Consider the following 27,013-nt stretch of genomic DNA (forward strand, 5'->3'; position numbering starts at 1 on the left):
AAATTTTAAAATTAGGGAAGATAGAAATGTATTTTTTCGTGAGAATTATTTAGAGTAAAATGTTGCACATAAAAGACAAATATATTTCTACAAATCATAAATCTAATTTAACTGTAAAAATAATGACGGTAGAAAAAAGAACAGAATATATTTAACCAATACTTACTGTAACAAAATGTCCGAGAATTTATCAATATTTAAACAAATTAATATTTAATCAGAAACATTTGTTCAGCCTTACTCAGGTTCTAATCCTACTTGTTGATAGATGAGATAGGTGAAAGATAGTTTTCCATCCGCGTTACGCAGATTCCGCCATATAGAGAGGGCCTTTAATAAGATAAATCTTAAGATAATGCTGCAAAATTTTGATATTTCCGGCTTGAACAGGTTTTACTGTATATGTATGTATGACAGGTAAAATAAGTATGAACATCATGCTTTCAAGCGCGTGTACTTAAGAAAAGCACATCACCATTTCCGTTATTCGGTTCAAAGAGCTGGACAAAGCTGGACTGTTGGTGTTGCTGGGTAGCTGTCTTCCCTCTGGTAAAAAATTAGTAGCAACCCTAGAGGTTTCTAAACTGGGGTGTTCAGCTCACATAAACGTGAGGTGCTGTCAGGTTGACAGTTTCAAGTCTTCGGACGCATTAGCTCTGATATTGTTGAACCAAATTTATCAACGTTTATATTGAAGTTGTTCGAATAACGATTACAAGCTGGCGTACCCGTTCAACACATGAGGTGGATATGGGGTCCCCAAGAGAATGTGACATCCGGGATACAAGACAGTAGCTTTTATTCTTCATACGATGCCTGATTTTCTGTCCATTTTATACACAAGTTCAAAGATTGAGTTCCAGTACGAACTAGCCAGTTAACAACATACTTAACCAAAACTATGTTCCTTTCATTTCTGTATACTGTTTGTTTTTGGTTTTTTTGAATAAATGCGTTGATATCGTAATGATGCCAACTACGTAACAATGACATATTTGTAATTATATCATTTGTCTGGATTCTTCACAACTAAAAGTTATTAATTTATATGCTAGTTACAGTTAAACAAGATATTTTTAATTTGAAATGTACTGATCTCATCCATCATACAGAAATATTGCAAATATTTAGAAACTTAGTTTCTGTAACGTACAATAATTTTCTAAACATGTTTTTAAAGTAGATCACTATATCTTAATGTTTAGTATTTTTTTTTCAGCTATATTGAAAACTTTGTAAAATTGTTTATTTCATCTTTTTGATACAAGTTGTGCTGCATTTATTGTCTGTAGCGTATTAATCGCATAAAAACCACTTGTGGTTGTATTGGTTACCCTAGAGTACAGGTTAACACAGTTTAGGCCCGGCATGATCAGGGGTTTAAGGCAATCGACTCGTAATCTGAGGGTCGCGGGTTCGAATCCCCGTCACACCAAACATGCTTGTCCTTTCAGCCATGGGAACGTTGTAATGTGACGGTCAATCCCACTATTCGTTGGTAAAAGAGTAGCCCAAGAGTTGGCGGTAGGTGGTGATGATTGGCTGCCTTCCATCTAGTCTTACACTGCAAAATTAAGGATGGCTAGCGCAGGTAGCTCTCGTGTACCTTTGCGCGAAGTTCAAAACAAACCAAACACAATTTTAAATTACTTCTAAGAATTTATTTACAAAAGAAGCATACTAAATGTAATTGACAATAAAAGTCGTCTTATACGCCGAACCTCAAAGAAATACACTTAATTTGCTTTTTTAAAAGATCCAGGATCTTCTTGTACTCCGGAAAATATAAGATTCCAACTCCAATGCCGCGTGTAATCCACAAGGGGGTGCTAAGAGGAGGTACAGTAACAATCGACTCATCGCCTCGCTACTTACAAGCGAATACCCATACAAAGGTGTGTCGAATATGGTTAACAAATGCTGTGTATCTCACGACTGATCTAAAACCAGCTACATGCACAAATTATCAGTATCCTCTAATTTTCATGACAAAGCGTTATTGTGTATAGTTACAAGATCACAGTTTACTGACAAGCCTTTAAGACACATGATGATCGCAACTGTTTTGTCATCATGAATAAGCAACATCAGACCTATGCGTTCTCTGCATATTTTTGTCGACATTTCTTCTGCTACGTTAGTTTTCGAGGACAGAAATATGAATTACCGTAATTGCTATGTGTATCTCAAGACGGCTGGTGTAGATATAAACACTTTTATTAAGATAAAATAGAGAGCAACGTTTTGGCCTTCTTAGGTCAACAAAGAGAGAGTTTGCAACTGACCGTTACCGGGCACTTGTCTTAGGGACGAGAGTGTAAAGCGGTACGGGATTGTAGGGGGCGTTGCAGTTAAATGTTAGGTTATTAATTAATGTAGGTATAATGGTGCTCCTTTATATTGGTTTATTATTTGTTTTTGAATTTCGCGCAAAGCTAATCGATGGCTCTCTGCGCTAGCCATCCCTAATTTAGCAGTGTAAGACTAGAGGGAAGGCAGCTAGTCATCACCACCCACCGCCAACTCTTGGGCTATTCTTTTATCAACGAATAGTGGGATTGACTGTGACATTATAACACCCTCACGGCTGGGAGGGCGAGCATGTTTGGTGGACCGGGATTCGAACCCGCAACCCTCGGATTACGAGTCGAACGCCTTAACACACTTGGCCATGCCGGGCTAAATATATTGGTTTAATTTTAATTTTAGTTGTTTTATAAGTGGGACTTCTTTGATTTTACGTTTGTTTATATTTGTTTCCCTACTTAGTATCTGGGTGTGTTATATGGTTATGTTGTGTTTATCTGATTTGCAGTGTTCAAAAACGTGTGAAAGTGTTGTTGTTGTTTTTGGGGGGGTCTTTGAATCTGATCTCCAATTTTCTGCTTGTTTCTCCAACATAGAAGTCGTTGGCAGTTGTTGCATTGTATTTTATAAATAATGTTGTTGTGTTTGTCAGTGTAGTTTTTACATAGTATGGACTTGAGTTTTGCACCTGTTTTCTTGAATAAATTTGGTGTTTAATGGAATGTTGCGTTTTGTAAGTTTTTGTTTTTTTTTAAATGTTTGTTGTTTTCTCGCTGGCATCAGGAAAATATTGCATGCAGCAGTGTAAGTTTTTATAGTTTGTTGTATCTTGGAGTTTGTTGTTGGTTCAGGTGTGTGCGTATAATTGTTTCGACGGTTTTTGGAGAAAAATTGTTTATGTTGATGAAGTGTTGTTTTTTAATTTGTTGATTTCATCTTTAATTTTATCGGTTGAGCATAGTTTTGTGGTTGTGTTTCTTTGGTTTCTTAATATGTTGAGTTTTTGTCTTTCTTTCTTGTGCTGAGTCCCAGGGAATGTGTAGTCCAATGTGGGTGATCTCTCTCTGGATTTCTGTTCTGAATTATGTATCGATTCTTGTGATCTTAAGGTTGAGAAATGCTATTTGTTTTGTTTTCTATTCACAGGTGAACTTAATGTTGGTGTTTATAGGATTAACGTGGTTTGAAAAAGTATGCGCTCTGTAGATATGAATCCAGCAATTGTATCATCAACATATCTGTACCAGTATATTGGGGAGTGTAAGGCTGAATTGATCTCTTGAGATCCATTCTGTCGTAAAAATCTTGGCTAGAACTGGTAACACAAGATTCCTTATATTTAAGCTATTTATTTGTTGGTAGTTTTGGTCGTCAAACATAGTTAGCTTTGGTAGTGAATTCTATAAGGGTTGCAGATTGGTTCCTGGGGATGTGTATCAATGGGTTGGGTTCTTAGATATAAAGTTCTTAACCTGGAGATGACTTGAGAATATCGAAACGTTGTTCTCTACTTTTATTTTAATAAAAATGTTAATACCCATACCAGCCGTCTTGAGATGCATTTTTATTTCAAGTGAGTTTTTCGTCATCACGTAATTGCAGTCACGAATATCTGCACATTACCATGTGGTTGACTCTTACTAGTTTATAATGATTTCAAAGCAAGGGTACAAAATAATATAAAAACTGTTTGAAAACCAAATAGATCTTCTTGGCTTTAATCTAATATTCCGTTTTAAATATTCTAATGCGTGTGATGATATAATCTTTAATAGCAGAAATAATCATATTAACAAGGTAATTTTTTTAGTAAAGTAGCATGGTAAACAGTACATAAAAATCAGGTTTGCTATCTCGACAGTCTTTACTAAATGCTCTAAGAATCAAATCTGTGACGTAAAAAAGGCTTGAAGAGATTTTGACGCTACTTTGGTCTGGGCACTGTTCTTTATTTGTGGTATGATGTCATCGATGTTTTGAGTGACGTATAAAAAAGAATATTTGTCTTTATTTAACGAAAGAATGATTAATTAGGTAAATAAAAGCTGACTACAGTAGTCTTGTGCTTTGTACTCGTATAATTTTAATAATGTTCTTGTTCTTTAATTTGCTCACTATTAGATAAACAATAAATATTAAAAAAAAAAAAGATTTAGGATGTACTTGTGTCAGGTAAAATATTTTTGCAGTTTGTTTTTCTTTTCTATGATGACGTTATACGTGGGTGTAGTTTTCATTTTCCATCCCCTCGGCACTTTTTCCATCTGAGTTAGATGTGTGAAGTAAGTACAGAACCCTGACCTGAGGTCGCTAAGTTTGCATAAAACGTTTGTCGTGTTAAACGTATGTTTTGGCTACAGAAGGTTGTCTAAACCAGTAGATGTCAAGTAACTGTGACACCCGACTAGGTTGTGTCCTATTCACGAGCGAACTGATCAAATTAAAACAGTCACACTTAAGGTTGAGAATAAATACGTACAGTGACGTGTAAAATATACAATATTAACGATAACTCGGTGCTGTGCTTGTTGTGCTATTCTTGTCTCGCTTATCCAGAGTTTTTTAACATTCTTATTCGATTTATAGTAGTTGTTTTATAGTAGAAGTAATAGTACTTTTTCTGAGTGTTTTTAACGATATAATTATTTCGACTATCTAGGTTTGCATTAAATTTTATTGCTTTAGAATATTAGATGTTCTGTGGCTGTTTCATTTCAGAATATTTAAATACAAGAAGTTTCAAATATTACTCTGTAAACCCAAAATATGTATTTTTGAATAGGTAAACCACTACCTACATGCACAAGCACATACTGATTTTATATCCGTGTATTTAAATGTACATATTTTTTTTTAATTATCTAATACATAATTCGTTTTCAAATGTGGTTTATAATAAATAAACCCAACATTTTATAAAATTATCTGTGTTATTAAACTCTTAACTCTTGTTGAGGTTAGCAACGTAATTCCTATCTGGAACACTTATTGATGTTAACAAAGTAGTTCCCAGATAATACACTCGTTGACGACAACAAAGTAGTTCTTATATGAGATACCTGCTAAAATCAACAGGGTAGTTCCTAGATGAGACACATGTTGAAGTCATCACAGTTGTTCCGGGACAAGATAATACACTCGTTGACGACAACAAAGTAGTTCCTATATGAGATACCTGCTAAAATCAACAGGGTAGTTCCTAGATGAGACACATGTTGAAGTCATCACAGTTGTTCCGGGACAAGATAATTGATGAGGTTAAAAATGTAGTTCCCAGATGGGACACTTGTTGACGATAACAAGGTAGTTCCTATGCGAGATATCCATTGAAACTAATAAGGTAGTTCCTTGGCAAGACACCAGATAAAGCCAACGAAGTTGTTCTGAGACGAGGCCATCAAGGTAGTTCCAGATGAGACACCTGTTGAGGCCATCAAGGTAGTTCCAGATGAGACACTTGTTGAGGGCAGCAGTGTGGTGCCCAGACGTCGCTTTAAGGCCTCTTAACTTCAAAGAAATGTATAGTATATGAAGCGAGTTGGCCTTTTGTAATTTTTACCTTGGTGGAAAACAAATTATTGAAGGTTGTGATTAAAGTTAAACTTAGTTTAGTTAATCATTCGTAACTATATAATGTTATTTTTCTTTCCAGTAGGCCACAGAGGAGACGATGACATTGACAGTGCATCACAGGTAAGACATTACTTCATTTCTGTGATGTAGAAAATAGTGTAATAAAATATGAAGTTTATTTTCTTGCATCATCAAATATGTTTTCTGAATGAAAAATTAACAGTTGTTTCATTTGTCGTTTCATTTTTTGTATGGTATTTGATAATAGCATGGGGATCAATGGTGTCAGAACTGACAACTGCAATAACAGAAAAAATGAAGAAATTTGGTCAACAGATGAGTGACCTGTAAGTTAAAAAGTTGGGTTGTGAATAAGATAAAAACCCAAGTTTTGGTGTTCGTAGCGAGTAAAGTTTCAGCTAGTTAATTCTAACTTCACAACAAATAAGCACAATATTCATAATTAAGATTAAGAATAGTAAATACAGTGATCTGCTACATGCCAAATAAAGACTCAATTGTACTTTTATCAAAACTGTTGTGAAAGTTTCTTTTTTTAATTTCACACACAAAAAAGCGGTAATACAGTCAGAAACCAGTTGAATATCGACCACTGTTCTTTTTTTCTCATGCGAATGTTTTTATCAGTAACTCGAAATTTTCAGCTTTGTTGTTATTAAGGATCAAGAAACTGATTAGTAAAACTGAGAAAGATGTGATTTACTTAAAGATACTGATTAGTAAAACTGAGAAAGATGTGATTTACTTAAAGATACTGATTAGTAAAACTGAGAAAGATGTGATTTACTTAAAGATACTGATTAGTAAAACTGAGAAAGATGTGATTTACTTAAAGATACTGATATGAAGCAGTCTAAAAATTAACAGTAATGTTGGTAATTTAACAAAAAAGTTTAGATGTGTAGATTTCTTAGTGTGCATGCTAATTTCATTATGTATTTTATTATATGCCATACATATATTACAGAATACACGAATCAGCAAACTTGAAATTTAACAAAATCAGTTAATAAAATAATTCTCAGAGGAATATTAAATATGTTTAAAAGTAGGTTTATAACACATTTATAACACTGAAAGATTTATTTAAACGTAATCAAATTCATTTCTAGAAGCATGGAACCACAGAGGATGACTGGAACATAAAATATAGTGGCTTGTTTTGTTTGTTTGTTTTTCTCACGATGATATCAAAATTATTCTTTTCTGTAAAGAATAACGATAGTATCTTTAAGAGTTTTACCTTGTATAAAACAATCGTAAATAGTGTTTTAATGTTGTCTCCTGCTGTTACGTATTTTAGTGTAGAGAGGTGTTCATGATCTATGGTAACGATCGAAGGTTGAGTTCCTGAGCATTAAAGCACCCATTACCACCACTGGTGTTCCTCATTCTCCTCCTTATTTGCTTTCAAAATTTTATCTATATGCTTATGACTGCCAAAAACCCGTTTGGGCAACTCAAAAATCCAAAGCCCACCTCTCGCATGAAAACACTATCATGTTGACGTATGTTTGGATGCTTTGTCAGATAACATAGAGAGTTCACCTTGGCATTTGTCTGGACATTTTGGATGGTTATCATCAAATGATTGTCACTTGCACCCACCGTAAATCCCAATAATAAAAAAACTGCTTTGACATACTTTATGCCATTTTGTAGGTTCTATATTTCTGGCAGGACAATATTAAATTTTCCGGACTATTAGGTACTGCTAAGTAAACGTATGCTTCATCGAAATGTGACCACATACTTTCTTTTGTGACATAGCCAAACACATCTCGTATAGCTTACAGCTTTTGATGGTGGGTTTTCTGTTCGACTTTATATTTTGTAAGCACGACTCTTATAACCCCGAATTCGTGCTTGCTACAATATCTAAAGATTTTAAGGGATGTTCTAAATTTAATTGAAACGGCCTTCAGTGTTAATGAGTGAGTTGTGTTGATAGTGTGTGTGTGTGTGCGCGCGCATCTTTACCTATATAGTTCAACACATGTATGGTACCCGTTTCTTCGAAATACCAGAGTATTGTGCCTTGCAAATGCTTTTATAACCTTGGAATATAACTTCGCATCGGAATAAAAAACAAACAAAAAACCTTGTAATGCAACCCTCCCAGAATGGGCCAGTTTTAGGTAACATGGCATTTATAAGTTATCACACTTCAAGTAAATTGCAACGAATGATGTCAATTTTAAATGTGCGTAGTCTTGAGGATGACTAGATCGAGGTGTTTGGACACGCTCACTGTGTCGGAGCTTTAAGATAACACTTATTTTTAAAGAGCGCTCTTAATATTTCAAATATTTTCCAAATTTAACGTAGATCGAAAGTTTAATCTATCTATACACACACACAAGTAACTGTTGCCTTAAATATTTACTACTAACTTGTAAGTGATTAAAGGTATAAAGCTTGTTCATTTTCATTCCGTTTCCACTTCACCATTAAAGGCAGTTCAAGTATGAAATATAAAAATTACATTCTTCCATAACTTTAATATGTTTAACTTCAAAAATCTTTACCAATTGTTATCACCAACGAAGGCATTGACCAAAATTAATTGCCCATAGCTCGTTAACGCTATAGAAAATTAACAGGGTTTAGTTCAAACCATGAGGATGTTCACAAAGGTCGTGTATCAATGTTCACGTTTTAACCATTTCTAATTAAAGTTGTGGTGTTCAAATTGTTTATGTACTTCTTTATCACTGTTATATTAACAATGCATATCGCATACATGACTGAAAGTGTTTTTTGTGCTCAACTTGAAGGTTATAAGAAGTGTTTAAGTGTTTTCTCAGTTTGTAAGTTTGCTCAATTTTAAAGGTCAATGATACCTTAAGTGGGTTTAGTCACAAGAATGCCTATGGCAAGGTCATTGGGTATAGATATTATGTCAGAGCCTTAAGTATATTTTATCAGAATGATGGCTAGGGCAAGGCCATTGGATACGCATATTGTTGCCGTAGGTCGTGAACAAACATGTTATGGTATACCTGAAAGGATGGGCAACAAAAACGGTATAATATAAATTCTAAGTAGTTTAACAGGAATACATCATAGGAATATGTTACTAGTATTTGTGTTAGTTGCTTCTTAATTTTGACTAGAAGGAAGGAGTCAAAGTAAATAAAACATTAATAGTAATAAACCTTCTATAACGCTTTTTTTTTCTTGATACCGGAATTTGGTATATATTGTAATTTATATGCGAAATTATATAATTTTATTTTAAATAAATAAACTAGCAAATGTAAGTGAAATCATTTCGTACAATATTATTTGTTTCGTGACAGACGTAGTGTAATGTTGTAATTCAAGCGAAGTTGTCATATGCACGTCTTTTTCTGTATCATGGAGTAATACATTGCATTGCCACATCCAAACTGTAATTTGAAATGTAAACTGTATTACTAATAATGAAAGCTAGAATATATTTGCTACGTCACTTGATGTTTTTTTGAGTGAAATACTGCCTCGCATGGCTTGGTGTTTAAGGTGCTCCACTCATAGTTTGAGGTTCATGGGTTTGAATTCCGTCACCGAATGCCGTGTTAGTTGTGGGGGCGTTATAAGTGACAGTCAGTTCCAGTGTTCGTTAGAAAAGAGTAACCCAAGAGTTGCCTGTGAGTGATGCTGACTAACTGCCTTCCCTCTGGTATATCACTACCAAGGAAGGCTAGCGGAGATAGCTTTCGTGTAACTTTGCATGAAATTCAAAACAAAGTACCTCATAATTGCCTTCTTTTCTTTTTTCCTTTATGCTATAGCAATCACGCTTAGTCAGTTGTTAAGTAGCAACTAGAATCCAAGCATTTTGTTTTGTCCTGCCGGATGAGTACAAGTTCAATCAAACCTTTTCGATGTTTTCGACTGAGGCCACTTTAGTGGAGAAATAATACCACTGAACTTTGTTCAACACTTTTTGAATATACGAAGTTCTATCGAAACTAATACATGTACCTGATTCCAACCTGTGCACTTTCTTTTCTGATTCAGAACAGACTGAATTATCAGGTGATTATATAAACATTGGTGCATTTGTGATTATTTTATCCAGTAAGGGCCAGGCATGGCGTAGTGGTTAACGTATCAAACTAATTACGAGGAGCTATGTATGGTTCGTATCCTGTCACTAAAAAAGTTGTACCTCACAAACTGGGGTTGTGCCTACATTGTAAAAGTGATGGACAAATCGTATTAGTCGCTTAACGTACTCGAGAGTTGGTAGTGGGTGCTGCCCTGCCTTCTCTTTATTCTTTCAGAGTAGCCCTTGTATAACTTTGAGAATATCCGAAACAAATTATTGGAAAATGGATATTACATGTTTACTGGTACTTGCAATAACATTTACGTATTTTTTTTAAATTGTTACTGTTTTTCCGAGCATAGACCTATGTGCGATATATTAACCACTGGTTCGAACGCTCCAGTGTACAACAACAAGTCAAGTGCCATTACTCCTCGGTAATGGTGAGGAGTCTCAACACGTTAACGGCCTCAATGATTGGCCTAAAGCCCAAATAACCTTCTGGTAGCATTGCAAAAGTGGCCTAATGACCCAATATTGATGGTCTAAAAAATACCCCCTACCCCCATGAAAAAAATTTAATTCTGCACATGGATTGAAAAATTAGAGGTAACGTTGGTTCGAACCAAATATTTCATCATTGTTGTAACTCTAGAAAGCTACTGCTAATCTCCCCACCGGGAAATATTGTAAAATGTCAAGAAAGTTTATTTTTGCCGACACTGCGAAAACCACCAGAAAACAGCATAAATGTTTAATCAAAAGTTCGATTTATTTTAATATGACCTGAAATAAATGACATGGGTTTAGGTTGTTGTTGTTTTTAACTCTTAAATTAACTTTACATGATTTAGAAGTTTTACTTAAAGTTATGTAAAATCCAGGTTATAAAACTGAAAAGTTTTTAGTTATAGTTTTATGTGAAACAGACTATTGGTTTGCGAAGTACAGATTTTAAAGCCAAGACAAAAGTTATGTTTGACATATCGGATGCCAGTATGTAGAATTATACTAGTAGACATTATGAATGTGTGTAGAAGTACGAACATTCGACATTAAAACTTCTATGGTAAATATTAAAAAAAGAAAGCTTTGAAATAAATTCGAAATTACGTTCTACAGTGGTTTGCCTACTGGAGTTGCCTTCAGATAAATTTCAGGATAAATAGGAATGTTGGATATGTACAAGCATCAGCAATGTTTTCTTGACTTATTAAATATGTATGGCATGTAATTTGCTGATAGAATAGAGAGACGTACGATTTAATACATCGTTAGCATGGGTGTGTAGGTGTAGAGTTATTTCTTTTCTAAACAGTTGAAGAATACTTGTGATAATAAGGATATTTTATATGCATACCATTGCATTTCCTAGTCGGTTACTGTCGAGTCGAGCTGCAGTACTGCGAACAGTATTTGAAGGTTTTATATATTTCTTGGTGAACAAGGGCACGCGCTCTGACGTCGGCATGCTGACCTCACTGTAGGAGAGTTTGCCAGTCAAACAACCGCTCGCGCTGACGTCCTGCCCATAGTGAATAGTCGTTGTTGGCTTTTAAGCGCAGTTTCACAAAACATGTTCTTAAAAAGGTTAAAAACAAACAAACAAATTTTGCTGTTGTTCTTGAATACATTTAGCATAACTGTTGTGTAGAACGTATATGTACTGCGGGTGTATCGAACATCCGAACATCCAGGTTTTTTGTTGTTTTTAAGACTTGTTCAACAGATGGTAGTTATGTAAATCATAAGGTTCACAGCGGTAATATGTTTGCCAATATAGCTTGTTAAATGTTGCGTTTGATAGTGAAGTGAAATTTTTACTTTAACCTTTCATCACTGAATAACCCTCCCACACCTGTTGCGTCTTAGGCTGGTAACGCCTTTATTATTAATTACATTGATAGAATAGTAAACTAAATGAGCTTACAGCTGAAAATGATTGTGAGAGTCACATTTGAAAAATGAATCTAGTTTTGATGCATGGTTTAATATTTATGATCATTTTAATCCCTTATGGCAAGTGCTAATTAATTTTTAATTCAGTCATACCTGTATAAACTGATTCGTATTTTGTATTTGTTTGAAAGTAAAACACATTATTAACATCTGCCACACAAGCCACTCAAGTATCTGTTAGTACTGATCCCAGTAGGGTCAGCCAATGGTTTAGGGTTATTTCAGTAGATCTCGATGGATGAAGCTTGGCACAACTCCTAAAATGAAAAGTACAAAAATAAAATATTAATGAAAATATGACATGATGGACATTATGGTGGTACCATAGTGATCATCATACCATCCTTCTTGTATTTACTCTTCCTTGCAGAAATACCATTTTTAATGTGTGAATTGCCAAGGAAACCATCTTGTAATGCATTGTCCATCTGCTTCAACACTACATCTTTGGACTTTACCGTGTTCTTAGTTTCACAAATTATTGAAACTAATAATTTATACATTATTCCAATCTCCCTTTTTTGAAGTTAATAATATTATTGTGCTAGTTGTTTTTTTTTTTTTTGTTTTTGTTTTTTTATGTTTCACTGTCAATGCAGTAATCAATTGACTAATCTCCAATTCAGGTGGTATGTCAAATTGACTCCAAATAAGTTCCTCCCTCATCTGACCTGGACCAACAGTTTAGTTTAGTTACTACACTTATACCATCAAATTTATCACCACATCTAGAACATTTCAAGCAAATATCACTGCTGCATTATTGCACTTTACATCTACATGTTAACTTCTCTGTTTCGATACTCTTGGTCTCATGTTGTCCAGCAACCCAGACCTGAAAAATAATGTCAGATATCTTTCTGTTTAATCAAAACAGCTTAAAATTTTCTGGAATGACTAAATATTTTGGATCCAAATCAAGGTGCTGGACTGGCTTGTGTAGTTGGTGTTTAATAACTGGACTAAGCTGTTAAGAATAGCTAAATATTGAAATTTTAAAAAATCTATTTAAAGATTTATTTGAAAATAAATAGGCTTTGTTTTAAAGTAAATTTTCAAAAATTAAGGTAGATCCATCTGATTTCCCTGGTAATTAATAATGATAGGATTCAAATTAGGCTATGTTGGTTCTTCCTTTCCTGCTACTGGCAGCTAAGTGTAGAACTTTATTTTTTCTATTATCTAATAATCTTACAAAATTATGTAACTGTTTATGATGATCTAATTAACTTATTTTTGTAAAATTTGGAAAGGTACAGTACAGACATTTCATTTGTGGCATTTTGAAATGTCAGCTTTAAAAAGCATAGTCAAAGTTTCATTGACAAGTTTTTAAACTTGTCTATTGGCTGTCATTGCTGGCTGTACTCTGTGAAACAGAAGCATTGTTCAACATCCTCATAAAGTTTAACTTGTGTATTTTTTCCACCAACCCACATCAGACATGCATTTATTTTATCTCCTCATAAAATGGCCTGACATGGCCAGGTGGTTAAGGAACTCGGCTCGTAATCTGAGGGTTGCAGGTTGAAATGCCTGTCACATCAGACATGCTCACCCTTTCAGTTGTGGGGGTGTTATAATGTGACTGTCAATCCCACTATTCATTGGTAAAAGAGTATCCCAAGATTTGATGGTGGGTGGTGATGACTAGCTGCCTTCCCTCTAGTTTTACACTGCTAAATTAGGAACAACTAGCGCAGATAGCCCACGTGTAGCCTTGTGAGAAATTCAAAAAAACAAACAAACAATCCTCATAAAAATATATGAAAAACTGGACTTGATAAAATCCTTTACAATTATGGTAAACAAACTCGATAATAAGACTGATAAATTGGTAAGTATGTTTTTGGAAAATGAGGGAACCAATTTGATCCTTTTAATATTGTTATTTTTTGAGTTGTTGGGCTGGAAAATTGGTTGCATGTGCTAAGAAATTAGGCAGAAAAACCTACATTATTTTGACCAATGAGCCTATACAAATTTGTATTTTAAGGATGTGTGCTGTTTTTAACCTTTTGTTTTACACAATGAACTAAAAGACATGAAAATAGTCACTCACTGTAATTAAATGATATAATTGAGTGATGTGGATGTTAAAGGTTTTTCATTTAAGCAGCTTGTCATAAAAAGCCAATACTTGGATTTGATACATAAATCACTCCAGTATAATTAATAATTAGATCAGAAGCTATTTAAATTTATTTTAAGGTAGACGTGTATATGTATAATACGTGTGTGTGTGTGTGCGCGCATGTTGTGTCAATCAATTTTGCAATGTTTGTTTTTTATTTTTGAATATCTTTGGAAAGTAAAAAAATTGAAACTGAATCTCGTAATTAAACTATTTAATGAAGTAATGAATATGTGAAAGTAAACTTTGGGTAAAATATTTAAAACATGCCTATTTTAAGTTTTAAATAAATTATATTTTAAAAGCTGGTATAAAAAAAAATTTGATTCAGAAATTTTCAGACTGTGTAATTTTCAAAATATAAAAATAAACAAATATGAAATAAAGTTTTTGTTGCTGATATGCCTGTTGTCAAAACCCTCAGAAACTTGTCTGAAAAAAACTTTTTCAAATTTACTTGGTATTAGCATTCAGAGAGCAGTGATGTAGAATCGGTAAGTACTTTCAGGGTTTGTTGCACATTTATTTTTTTTTGGCAACAATGACTGATGATAACTTTGAAATTTAATGTGTTTGTAGTTGATTACTTAAGTATTTTCAAATTTACTATTTGTTAAACAGAAATAATTCTCTTTAATGCCTAAATTTCATGATGCTACTTACAAAAACTGGATTTTCAAATGATCTTACTTTGTTGGAGCCTGAAAATTGATATATTAATAATGAATAGCATAAATTATCATTGAATTTTCAGTTTATTAAGCTGTTTTATATTTCTCTAGTGTTTCTTAATATTTATGGCTTGTTCTGAACTAATACTAAAGTTCTTATGGTTTAGATTGCTTTTTATTTAAAACTTTAAATTGTTCACTAACAATGGATTTGGAACACGAGTAGTTAATACACATTACTTCAGTGTAGTTACTTTCATACATAGACTGTGCACTTCTAAATCTAGTAAAATAATGCATGCATTTAGTTATGTTTATGGTGAATTGAATTATGTCATGAATAAAATAAACAGTAAGAACCTGAAATATTAAAATTGGTTCTTTAGTGGTCAGGTAGAAGTGTGATCAAACATTAAGTTTTTGTGTTGTTGCAGGTTTTAATTTTTTATCAGTCTTGATACTGAAGCATTTAATGCTTTACTCTGATGCTTTTTTGTTGGACATTAAAAGACTCCTCTTGTCTGAATCCACGTTTACTAGCTCCTTCATGGGCAAAGGTGCAAGACTTATTTTATGGCATGCTTGTAACATAAAATTGTGTTTTAAAATTTCAAGCTTTTCCTTTTTAACATGCCACATTTATTTTTACAGGGCATGTAATTCTGAGTTGCACACCTCTGTGTAATTATGTTGTGATGGATAGTAATTCTGAACCTCTTAAAACAAACCTTTATTTTTTTGTATACTATGTTATATAGTACTTGTATAAATGCTAATAAAAATAAATTGACATGTCTAAATGAGATATTTGTTTCTAGTTTATTTCCTACAACACTTCAAGTAGATACCCTTCATCACACAGTAAAGACTATTTTCTGAAACACATTTACTGATTGTTCTTTGTTACTGTTTGTTGAAAGTTTAGTTGATGGATATCTTATGCTGTACTGATGATGTGAACAGTGTATTATACCATAATATCTAGGAGCAAGATTAGCTGTAAGATTAAATGAAGTAGTTAACTGTGGAAAATGTTTCTAGATTTGTGAGGATTACAGGAATTTTAAGAGAAAGTTATAGAGGATGGCAGGTGAGACTGTGCCTACAGAGTTTTGTATCATTCAGGCACTATTTAAATTTACTATGCTAGACCACTCATATTTTTTCAAAAATATAGTTGTCTTTAAGTTCAGGTGAAAGATAATACTTTATCTTTTAGTTATTTAGTTAATAAGTTATATAGCCATATGATAACAGAAAGTAGTGAAATTGTGATTATTTTGAAGTAAATATATTTGTCCATGTAATTCCTAATAAAGATGACTTCTAAGGATTTGTTTCTAAAGAATAGAGGACTTACTATAAATGAGTTATTATAGTTTGTGAATTTTCAATAAGTTATCAAATTCTTATTTTATTAAAGAAAATTGAGTTTATCATTCCTAATATAGTGTGCTGAAGTCCCCCTCATACATAACAGTATGATGTAAGAAATAAAAATGGCTATAGATTTCAAAAGCCCTACAGGAATTGAGAGTATAATTGATACCTTTGCATCAGAAGAAAGTTCAATAGAAAGTACAGGAGAGTGCAATTACAAAACCAAGTGAAAGACTGAAGTATTTAATTACAGAAGTGTAACAACCACAGGTTAAATGGCTGTCAGAATTAAAATCAAAGACACTCGTAAATAGGAATTAAAGCAAGCATGGCGTATGCTGGGTAAGTCATGGGTAATGATTTATATGATTGTGATGAAACTATTAGACTTTGTTAGATAAATCACAGAGTTAATATTATCACAATATAGAAAGAGATTGATCAGTGAATTTTACCATAATTTAATGAAATGTTGGAGACCAGTTAACCCTAAAACTGATTCAACTTATATTAATATCATCATAATTTATCCTTGTGTAATTAATGTATAATATATCTTTATGTGGATAATTTTGTATAACTTTTCATGCAGACATTCTGTAAGTATTTCAAACATTCATGTAAACCTAATGTGCAAAGCTTTTAACCTTATATAAACATTCTTATTTCTGTAAGGGTTGCATATTATGACAACTGTAACACAAAAGCTTATGTTTGTCTGTGGCTGTTTCCTGGGGTTGGATAAGTCTGTTTAAGGGATATACACAAGTATTTGTGCAAAATAGTATTGAGGTGGAAGATTTTCTTCCTTGTATATGTAATTTGAAACGGTCATTTACATGGGTAATTGAGAATCATGGGATATAATACCAGGACTTTGGTGGAACTTGCTTTGTCCTCATGCTGTATGAATGTCAGGTTATCTTCTCCTGCCCCAGTAACCAACAAGATGTCACAATAAAACATTGAAGCTAGTTGATGAGTTACAACATATAGTTATTATGAACAAACATACTATTTGTTTGTTCAGTTGTATTTCTTCTCTTTGAAAAATTACCTTGCAAAGCACAGTTGGAGCTTGCATTTTAATGATGCATTTACCTACCTAATGGATATTAGTGTCATTGAATATCACAGATTAGTTATCAAGTTACATTTTAGTGTTATGGTCCTTTTATTATTATTATTGTGGGGTGTTTTAAATGTGCTTCATTTTCCATTTGTTTGTATGATGTTGTAATATTAAAACACTCTTTTATATGAAAGAGCACTTTACATGTGGAACCTGTGGTTAAGAGGATGAAACTGTGTAAATTGAGGACTTGTTCTGGGAGTGTGGGATATCTAGGAGAGGCACTTTCTTAGACCAAAATGTTTTGTCAGTCCTGATTAGAGCTATGTCTATGTTTTTGTTTTATATTGAAACCTAAAGTTTAAAAGGCAGATATTACATGACCATTAAAAATGGTTCCTTTTCGTATGAAGGAGCATAGGGCAGCTGAGAATGGTCATGTTGGCATTGAGCAGGTTGAATGTTCTGAAACTCTTTGGGATGGTCTCTGGAGGATATTAGGTGCTTGTTGACAAACCTTGGTACTAGTTTGAGTTCAAAATAGATGGATTAACTAGTATCTCATCATAGATAAGTGTGTCTTGGAGTTAATAAAGAGCCTTTCATACATGCCATGCCATTCAATAACAGACTTTATCCAAAGATGACACATTTATCAGGTTAAATGTGAGTCTGGACTTTTAGAAAAAGGTAAGGAGCTCCCTTAGCAGGATTACTAAGGAAGATTTTGATACTTTTCTCAAGTATTTCAAGTATTAGTTGTTTAGAATAAGTAGACTTGGAGACAGGTTATGTAACACCAAATACTGAATCTAGATGGTTATATGATTGATGCCTTAAAGTAATTGAGTGAAGAGTAACTTGGTGACTATGACACAGTTGTCAGTGAGTTGTGCCATAGATTTAATTCTGCATAGGACAGCACAGTCTATAAGACCAAAGTAGCATATAATTTGAGATACTCTTCATAAAGTTTACAGAGAGGTTCATAAGCACTGCAATATGGTTTTAAAAATATAGTGTCTTATTTAAGCAGTTTGTGTGGCTTTTCATTTCAAAGTAGTTATGTTGAATTGTTTGCTGGAGCATAGAAAGAAACCAATAACGGTAACAACTGCAGATACATTTCTGAGATGATGTTCAACATTTTTAGACAGCCTCAAGGCATGACAATTACATCAGTTCTAATACAGCAGATGCCACAGTCTCTGTGATTTCATATGGAACAAGACAATTTCTTAGGCTCACTTACCATAGGTTTGCCACAAATGTAGCAAGTGTTGTATTCTTAACAATGTCAAGAGTTTTAAAAAAAAAGATCCTCTTCTTTGTCTGGCTAACTTGGTTACCCATTCTATAAATATGTATATCCTGTTGTAAGATAGGGTTATTTGGTGTGAATATTGTTCAGTGTAATGCCACAACAAATACAGAAAGGCCAATCAAGAGCAGTGGTTTGTTTAAACAAGTTGGATCTAGTCTGTAAATTGAGTAAGTGAAGCAATCAGTTACCACATAGTTTATGATTGATGATAAAAAATACATAATTTTAAAGTAAGAAAATATAGAAAATATAAAAAGTATGATAGCTGATATTATGAAAAAATTCATAAATATACTGATAACGAAACAAAAACACAAGGTTTGGTTGCGTGAAGGATGATTCAAATGCCAGAACTATGCTTAGTCTTGCTGCGCATCAGGTACTCTGTGGAAAATCGTCATGTTAACCAGTTAGCACTAACTTTATTTTGATAAGTGGTAACAATCTAGGTGTGAGAGGATAGATGTATCTCCAGTTTCATCTCAGGAATATTGTGCATTTAATGAAGGTTGTTATCTCTGACCTGGGCTGAAGGATGAACCTACTGAAGAAACTGTCATCTAGTTTTTGTTTATGCAATGTGTGAACTGCAGTTCTGTAGCAAAATCATCCTGTATTGACCAGACAGGAGCCAATAGCAATGGACTGTACAAGAGCATGTTCAGAAGAGAGTAGTAATACCATCAAGTGCATGTTGAGAGAGGGTAGTAATGCATAATGCCACTGAGAGCATGGCAGAAGAGAGTAGTAATGACACTGAGAGCATGTTGAGAGAGGGTAGTATTGCATATCACCACTGAGAGCATGTTGAGAAGAGTGTAGTAATGCCACCAGAAGTGCATATGGTATACTGTGAATGCTTATTGTGTAGTTTATCTTTGCTGCAGTAGTAGAAATGACAATGTTTTCTGTCTAGAAAGCAGACTGTACCAGCTCAAACAGTATAGGTGTAGCTTTGTATACAGCTTGCATGTGTACAAAATATTTAGAATTTCAAATTTCAACCTGAGTTATTATAATTTATTTTTCCCTTGGCTAAATCACATACTTTAAGCTTTGAAATAAAACATGTTAAGGGCAAAAATACAACTTCACCTTATTTTTACATAAAAAGACATTTTTGAAATTGACATGGGTAGGGGTTAGTTGGCCAGTTACTGCATGAGTTGGGTATATTGCATTGATACTCTCAAGTAAATAGGAAGTAAATCAATTAGAAGTATAAGAACATAGCATACTGTTGAAGGAATAACACATCTTTCTGATGTTGTGCAACTTTGCTTTTATAGCACTTTATCTGTTTGCATTATATTTGAGAAGAACGTTTAATTTTAAGGCAAGAAAATAAAGAAACCAAATGTGGAAAGTAGATAAGTTAGTGAACAAGTAAAACTAGTGCAGAAGAGAGAACTTCTGTTATATCTTAACGTGAATATTTTAGCAGTAATGTGTCATATATAAATGTTTCCAGAGTGAGATGATTTTTTGAATTCTGTACTGAGGCCATGTTTTATTGAAGTGATAAGGTCCTTAGTAAATTTTATTCATTACTCACCAATTAATTGTATTCACTCAGAAGAATATTTAACAAGAAAACATATAACTCATCCATAACCAGCACCTCTTAGAATTATCTGGTTCTTCATAAGTTTTACTTCTTCTGTAACTTTTTTCCTATGACAAAAACCAGTGTATGTGAGATAATCCAGTTGTGTTCAAAGCAACTTAAGATAAATATAACTGTATTGAGATATTCTTTCAACTAAATTTTCAACAGATGAAAATCACCACTGTCTAACAGTGCATTAATAAATGCAACTACTGATGCATATATATATATATATATATGTGTGTGTGTGTGTGTGTGTGTGTGTTTATATTTCTTTAACTTTGGTTAATTTTTCAGTCCTCTAAGGCATCAGCCAAGCGAGCAAGTAGTGCTCCTCCTCCAAGAAGGGCAGTGTTATCAACCCCAAAGCATACTCCAAGTTCATCTAGTAAGTATGTTTGCTTAGATGTCTGATAAGGTATATTCTAAATGAAAATTTCTCAAGGATTCTTTTTCATTGTTTTAATACATATATGCTTCTTATGTTAACTTGTAAACTTTCTTGTCATTTTCAAGAGATTTTTCAATGCATTATTATGATATTTGGGTGTTTTAATATTAAAAAAATAAGAGTATGAGTTTTGGGATGAAAATGAACAATACACCATCTTATTGTGTATGTAAAATTGGAAGATTGTTGTTTTTTTGCATGTATTTTCTCAAGAAAAATTAAATTGTGCTTCAAAGTTGGGCATCATATGATATTTGTTAGCCTGCACTTGGCATAAAAATCTAAGTCATTTAACATCTGTTAATGTGGGTGGTGTATTATAGATTCCTGCTGTTAATCAGTGTATGTGCTGTCTCACAGGTTCTGGCATGAATAAATGTACAGTCAGCACAGTTGCAGGTTCAAGTTTTGGAATGTTTTATAACAATTTTTATACATTAAAACAATTCTTACTGAGCAACATTAGTGTTGAAGAAATAATGTGTCTCTTTCATTTCTGGCAAAATTAACGTGAAATACAGATTATTTATAAAACATGATGCATTTTTCTGTTGGTTGTGTGGTTGTTTTGTAATTGTTACATGTGAAGATGATAATCATAGTACAGAATTTAAGATATTAAGTTCACATAGATAATCATAATATTTGGCCTCCTGGATCATGAGTTTGTTTTAATAGAGACCATCCTTGTTAACTTTAACTCCACCCTGTTTTTCAAAACATCTCATTTTGTTGTTTTTTAATTTTATCATGTTTTTGATAAGAAGAAAATTAAGGTAGATAATATCGTGACCTTGTTCTCTCTGGTTGTGGAAACCACCCTCTAATGAAAGTTTAATATCTATCATAGGAAGTAGATTTTTTAAGGGTGTTGACTACAATTGGTAGGACCATGTAATAGCTGTAATTTTTGTAATGTATTGCCAAATTATAAATGCATTGTTTTAGTGCAAAAAATAATAATAAAATACATTTATTTAGTATTCATCCTGGCTTATGGTTCTCCACATTTGATAAGAATATGTAAGGTTGCTTTGTTGTTTTTTTTTACCAAAGTCTGACATAATGACCTAGGTGTATACAGGTAAAATACTTGTAGATTTAAAAAAAATTTGTGATTACAATTATTTTAATTATACATAATTAGTGTATTTGTAACAAACTTTTTATCTGTTATACAATAATTTACCTAGTGAAATTTAATACTAAAGCAAAAATGCTTATATTGTGGATTTCTGGTCAAAGGTAATTAGTTAACTTAAAAATGAAAATCTAAACAATAAATTGTTTTAAGAAATCTGTAAACAGTGTTTGTTTACACAAGTGATGGTTGCAACTAATTTAACTGTTTGGCAGTAATGTTTCAACTTGTACAGATAGAAAAGAGTGGAAACTTATCTTAATATAGAAAGTATCATAGTGTTTTGATCTATTCAGATTTAACAGGAATATGTTATTTCAATGAAATAAATCTGGTAATGAGTACAACTCATTACAGAAAACAAGTCCTCTGTTTTGATTGGTTAATCATGTTTTTTTTAAAGTTATGTCGATTTGATATTTCAACTCGTAGTGTGCAAGTCAGACCACAAAATAAATGCATATTATTTCCTACTTTTGATGATGGTGTGCTATCAGTCTAGAAACTAAGACTTCAAATAAAGTTTTGTGTTTATATTTCTGAATTACCAGCATTTTGTTCAAATGTGTGCTTTTGTGCAGAAGTTTTCCTTTTATTGTTGTATTACAATTCAGATGACTTTGATCCTGTATCATTCAGTTAAATCTTGTTTTGAAATTTCTTGATGTCACATTCCTCTATGAACTAAATTACATTAAGAAAACACTATTGCATTTATATAGAACTGTAACTAACAGAATGTGTGATTAGAACATGCATTCTAGAGAAAAATCACTAAAATGGCAAAGAAATCCATTTACTGATTATTTAATGTGGACTGTGTAATTATTTGGGAAAGAGTTGTACAATCCTTTAAAACCAAGAATTAAACTTACATACAAAATTTAGAATAATGTTCTCTTTTCTTTCTTTTTTTTTTAACTTGAAACACTATTAACTTATGAAAAAAATGAGAAATTTCTAGAAATAGTGTAAATAGTTTTATATATATTTGAGCTTGTGAAAACCTAATATTTTCCATCCATTTTGTTTTTTTATGTGCAACATGAGTGATTGATGATTAATTTATTGGAAATGTTTAGAAAATAAATGTATTTTAGACCACTACTAATTAATCTAGTGTTTCATGAAAAATTCAACAAACTTCTTGTTAACAATTATGGTATTAATAGTTATACAGGATGTCTTTGGTGTTACATCCTTTTTTTTATTATAAGCTTTATCTAAACATTTTATCAGCACATTTTGTCTGCTGCTTGGAGTTGAAATATATTTCTGACTGCCTGCTTGCAGCATGTTATATTAAAGTGATAGGTATTAGTTAAGAGTCAAATTAGTTGCATTAGAACATATTTCATACTGTGTTTCTTACATTATTCTTTATTACATTTGACTCCACTGTATTTTAATTAAATACCAATTATTACTATTCATCAAAAGATTCTGTTATTCATTTAATTTATTAATTATATTTTATTTTCTTAAACATTAATTTTTATGCCGTGCTATCTGTCTATCTTATCATAACTATACAGTAACATGCTGCAGAATATATCTTGTACATAAGGGTACTTTAAAGTTGTAGAGTTAGACCCATTTAATGGACTTTTATTGATCATAAGCTTTTGTCAGGAAAGATTATATCAGGTATTGTATATATTGACAAGTTTTTCAAGGATCACAAAACCTGCATTAGTTTAAGAGGCAAACTGCTACTGTTGTAGAAGTTAAACTGTACTCTTTCTTTAATCTTAGTTTTATTAATAATATTAATGAAAATAGTTAATATCTATTTTAATTGTAAAGAGTTTTCTTCCTGTTGTTAGCATCTTATATGAAGTTAGAACTTATTTAAATCTTTTAAACTGTGAGGTATTGTGGATTTACACTTGAAATTGTTGCTAATAACAAGGGTACCAATTTGATGAAACATTGAATTATAATAGTTATAAGTTTTGATGTAAGAACAATATATTTGATTGGTGTTCAGTTTATTTTGAGTTCTATCTAGGTAGTTTGCTTAATTAACTACAAAATCAATTTTCCTTATGGTTTATATAGTGAATTTCCTTAAGTTTGTCATGAGTATCAGTCATCTGATGTTTTGTTATAGAAGAGTGATCTTCTGGTTCAATAAGGAGAAGGTTTGTTGGAGTAGTTCCAGAATGAATTATCTGATGTTTTGGAAGGATGGTTGGTGTTTTGGTTTTGTAGGTAGTTGGTTTATTGAGATAGGTTGAGAATGGATTATTTGATGCTTTGATAGGATGGGTAATCTGGTTTCATAGGTAGTTTGTTTATTGGTGTAGTTTAAGAATAGATTATCTAGTGGTTTAATAGAATGGGTGGCGATCTGATTTTGTAAGTAGTTGGTTTATTGTGTTAGTTTGAAAATGGATTATCTGATTATTTTGCATATATAATTGTGTCTGGACTGCTTCGCAAAGTTAATGTTCAGGAAATTACAATATTAGTCAAAATTTTATAGTAGGTTACATCTGTATGTTGAAGCTTTACTTATGTCATTGCTGCTTTTTTTTTTTCTGCAAGCTTTGCAAAGGAAACCCAGTGCAAAGAACAGTTCAGGAAAATCCACTCTTTCTGTCTCAGGTAGTTAACTGTTTGCTTCAGCTGAATTCTTTCTTACAAATAACTAAAGAATTATTGTTTTTGTGCACACCTAATATCTCACTTTTCCTAACCACTGACTACAATTAATTATAAATATAGCAATAACAAAGTAATATTTAAACTTGTATACTATATATATATGGAATTTAGAAATAAGTCTTTCTGCTTTTGCAACTCTGTGTTTTCCTTGTTTAACTGAACTGCCTGAACATAACTTCAAGTGCACTGTAAATTGTAAGATTCTTTGTTGTAGAAGAATATTTGTAATATTTATTTTCCACACATTTTCCATATTTCATGTACCATTTTTCATGTGTTCAAGATGTCAGGAAAAATGTTGGTTCAAGAAGTCTGAATATAAAATGATAAAACCCTATAACCTGAGTGCTTTCAAGATGTATATCTTTCTTCAGGGGTGTTCCAACCTTTTAAAAGCACTTTGTTATAGGGTTTTTATTGTTTTACATTATTTCATACAGTTGTATTATTATTATTATTATACATTTTCTCTCTTTCTTTTTGTGGGTGATACTTGATATCATCAAGACTGTTGTGAAATGTTTTCCTTTCTGTTTTTGGGATAACAAATAGCTTTCCTCTGCTGTTTCTTGTTTGAAAATATCAAACTATTTGATATTATTATTTTTCAAAATTGTGGTTATTTTGTCTAGGAGCATTAGGTATTTTAGAACCAAAAGTTTGAAATGAAAAAGAAATTTTATTTTAATCAGTGGCAGCTGGAGCAGCTGATGAGGAAATGTTCATGAGAGCTTTTGACGATGTGCCAAGAGTTCAAGTAAGTGAAAGTACATGCAAAGAGACTGTGGGAAACTTTTAGTTTGCATATTGAAGAATAACATTTTAAATGCAACTACATTACTTGTTTCAACAAAATTGAGTTTTTTAGGTTGTTGGAATATGAATGCTCAATAACAAAAGAGGTCAAAGGTGTGAAATTTTGTGAAGTTAAAATGAAAATCTATTTCTTAAGTCTTCTGACTGAAACAAAGTGTATACATGTTCATAATTAAATACAAGATGGTCTGAAGTCTGCATCTGAATTCTATCTGACTTGAGATCACAATGTATTGATACTAAGTTTTGTGATTTTGTTATTTTCATTCTTTTTATATTTATAGCAATTACATATTATAACAACCCATGAGAATTACACTAAATGTATGTATACTGTACACATGAAAGTTTTTAAACCTTAAAAATATCATTTTGATTTTATCTGTGAACCATCTAATTATTATACGTGTATTACTGAATGCATTTAAAACCAAAGGATCAAAACCTGATTGTTATTACCAATACACAGATATTATAAATAATCACAACATAATATAAAATAATTGATATTATCTCAGAAGACAACACTGATTTAGGAGCTGTAAATTCAATAATTCAGAAACTGTCTTTAAAACTACTGCATCAAATTACAGGCCTTCAACAAAAAATATATCATAAATTTCAGATAGTCTTCTGGATCCTTCACTGAATTTTGTCCCTACACATATCAACAGAATGTTATTATTATTGTAACAATTATTTGATTACTCACATCTCTATGATAATTCAGTTCCACTTGCAACATTTCTTGTTTGGATGTATCCCAGTATGTTGATTGAAGAATGTTTAGAATGTGCTATGATCATGATGAGAGAAAGTAGAGATGAATTAATTTTTTTTTATGTTTCAACTGATTTATCAGAAAAAACTCAGGTTTCTGATGCATAATTGGTGTGTAAGACTTAATGGAGAATTTTATAAGCAGATTAAAGAAGTAGCTAATAGAGTAATAATAGATCTGGCTGTAATATTCATACATAAAATTGGACTAAGAGCAATTCTTTGAAAACAGAAGGGAATATAAGCCCATCAATCATAGATGATATAATTGGATACAGTAACTTAAAAACATGTATTAATTTTCATGAGTTTTTGAATACTCTCTGTTTATAAAATTTACAGTTGCTTATGCTATACCTTGTAGAAATTTACCATCATTCATGTTAAAGATGGGAAATCATTGCTGGTATTTTTAGTGGACTGTTTATTAAAGCTATTTGCATTTCTACTTATAGTATTCTCCAGCAATGAAAAAGAGATATGACACTTGGTTATTTTTACAGGATTATTTACAAAAAGAGTCTAGGGAAAATTTGATTAATTTCTTATGAAAGGTAACTTATCCATAAACTTGTGTACAAAATGTAATGAGGGATTTTGATGAGGAAAAAGAAAAGTTTGAAATTCTCTTGAACCATAGAAATAAGGAACACACATCTAAAGTTTGTTACTTGGATAATGCCATATAAATGGTAATATCACCACAACACTGAAGAGAATAATTAGGACAACAGGCTTGCCCGTTAAAACAGTGCAAAAACAGATATATTTTATAATTCCTAAATAATATGTTCAGCATATAAAATTGAAACAGTATGTGAAACATAAGTGAAGCGGTTAAATATGGACTGTGTCATTAGTGCCGTTGTAACCCATGGCAGGTACTCTGGTTATACAGAATGAAAATGTCAACTTGCACGTAATAGAATAACTGAACATACATGTGACATCTAAAACCTCAGTGCTGTTCAAGCAAAGTATTGTAAATGCCATGGGACATTACAAACATATAATATTTATCAGAAGTTAAGATCTTATCTAAAAGTCAGTTTTATAAATGAAAAGGTTA

General features: G+C 32.3%; 1 protein-coding gene across 12 annotated transcripts in view; it reads left to right on the forward strand.

Moving 5' to 3' along the window:
• LOC143225113 (CLIP-associating protein 1-B-like) overlaps nt 1-27,013 on the forward strand; it is a 183,557-nt gene that overhangs the window by 89,926 nt on the left and 66,618 nt on the right. For 5 of the 12 annotated variants that reach the window (XM_076453906.1, XM_076453907.1, XM_076453914.1 and 2 more), the window contains 5 exons: nt 5,960-6,000; nt 14,498-14,524; nt 20,384-20,474; nt 24,229-24,288; nt 25,041-25,105. In XM_076453906.1, the coding sequence (XP_076310021.1) occupies nt 5,960-6,000; nt 14,498-14,524; nt 20,384-20,474; nt 24,229-24,288; nt 25,041-25,105 (284 nt within the window). The remainder of the gene's footprint in view (nt 1-5,959; nt 6,001-14,497; nt 14,525-20,383; nt 20,475-24,228; nt 24,289-25,040; nt 25,106-27,013) is intronic. The other 7 variants (XM_076453908.1, XM_076453913.1, XM_076453918.1 and 4 more) reach the window with 3 other exon arrangements.

Source organism: Tachypleus tridentatus, chromosome 9, assembly GCF_004210375.1.
Source record: "Tachypleus tridentatus isolate NWPU-2018 chromosome 9, ASM421037v1, whole genome shotgun sequence".
NCBI lineage: Eukaryota > Metazoa > Arthropoda > Merostomata > Xiphosura > Limulidae > Tachypleus > Tachypleus tridentatus.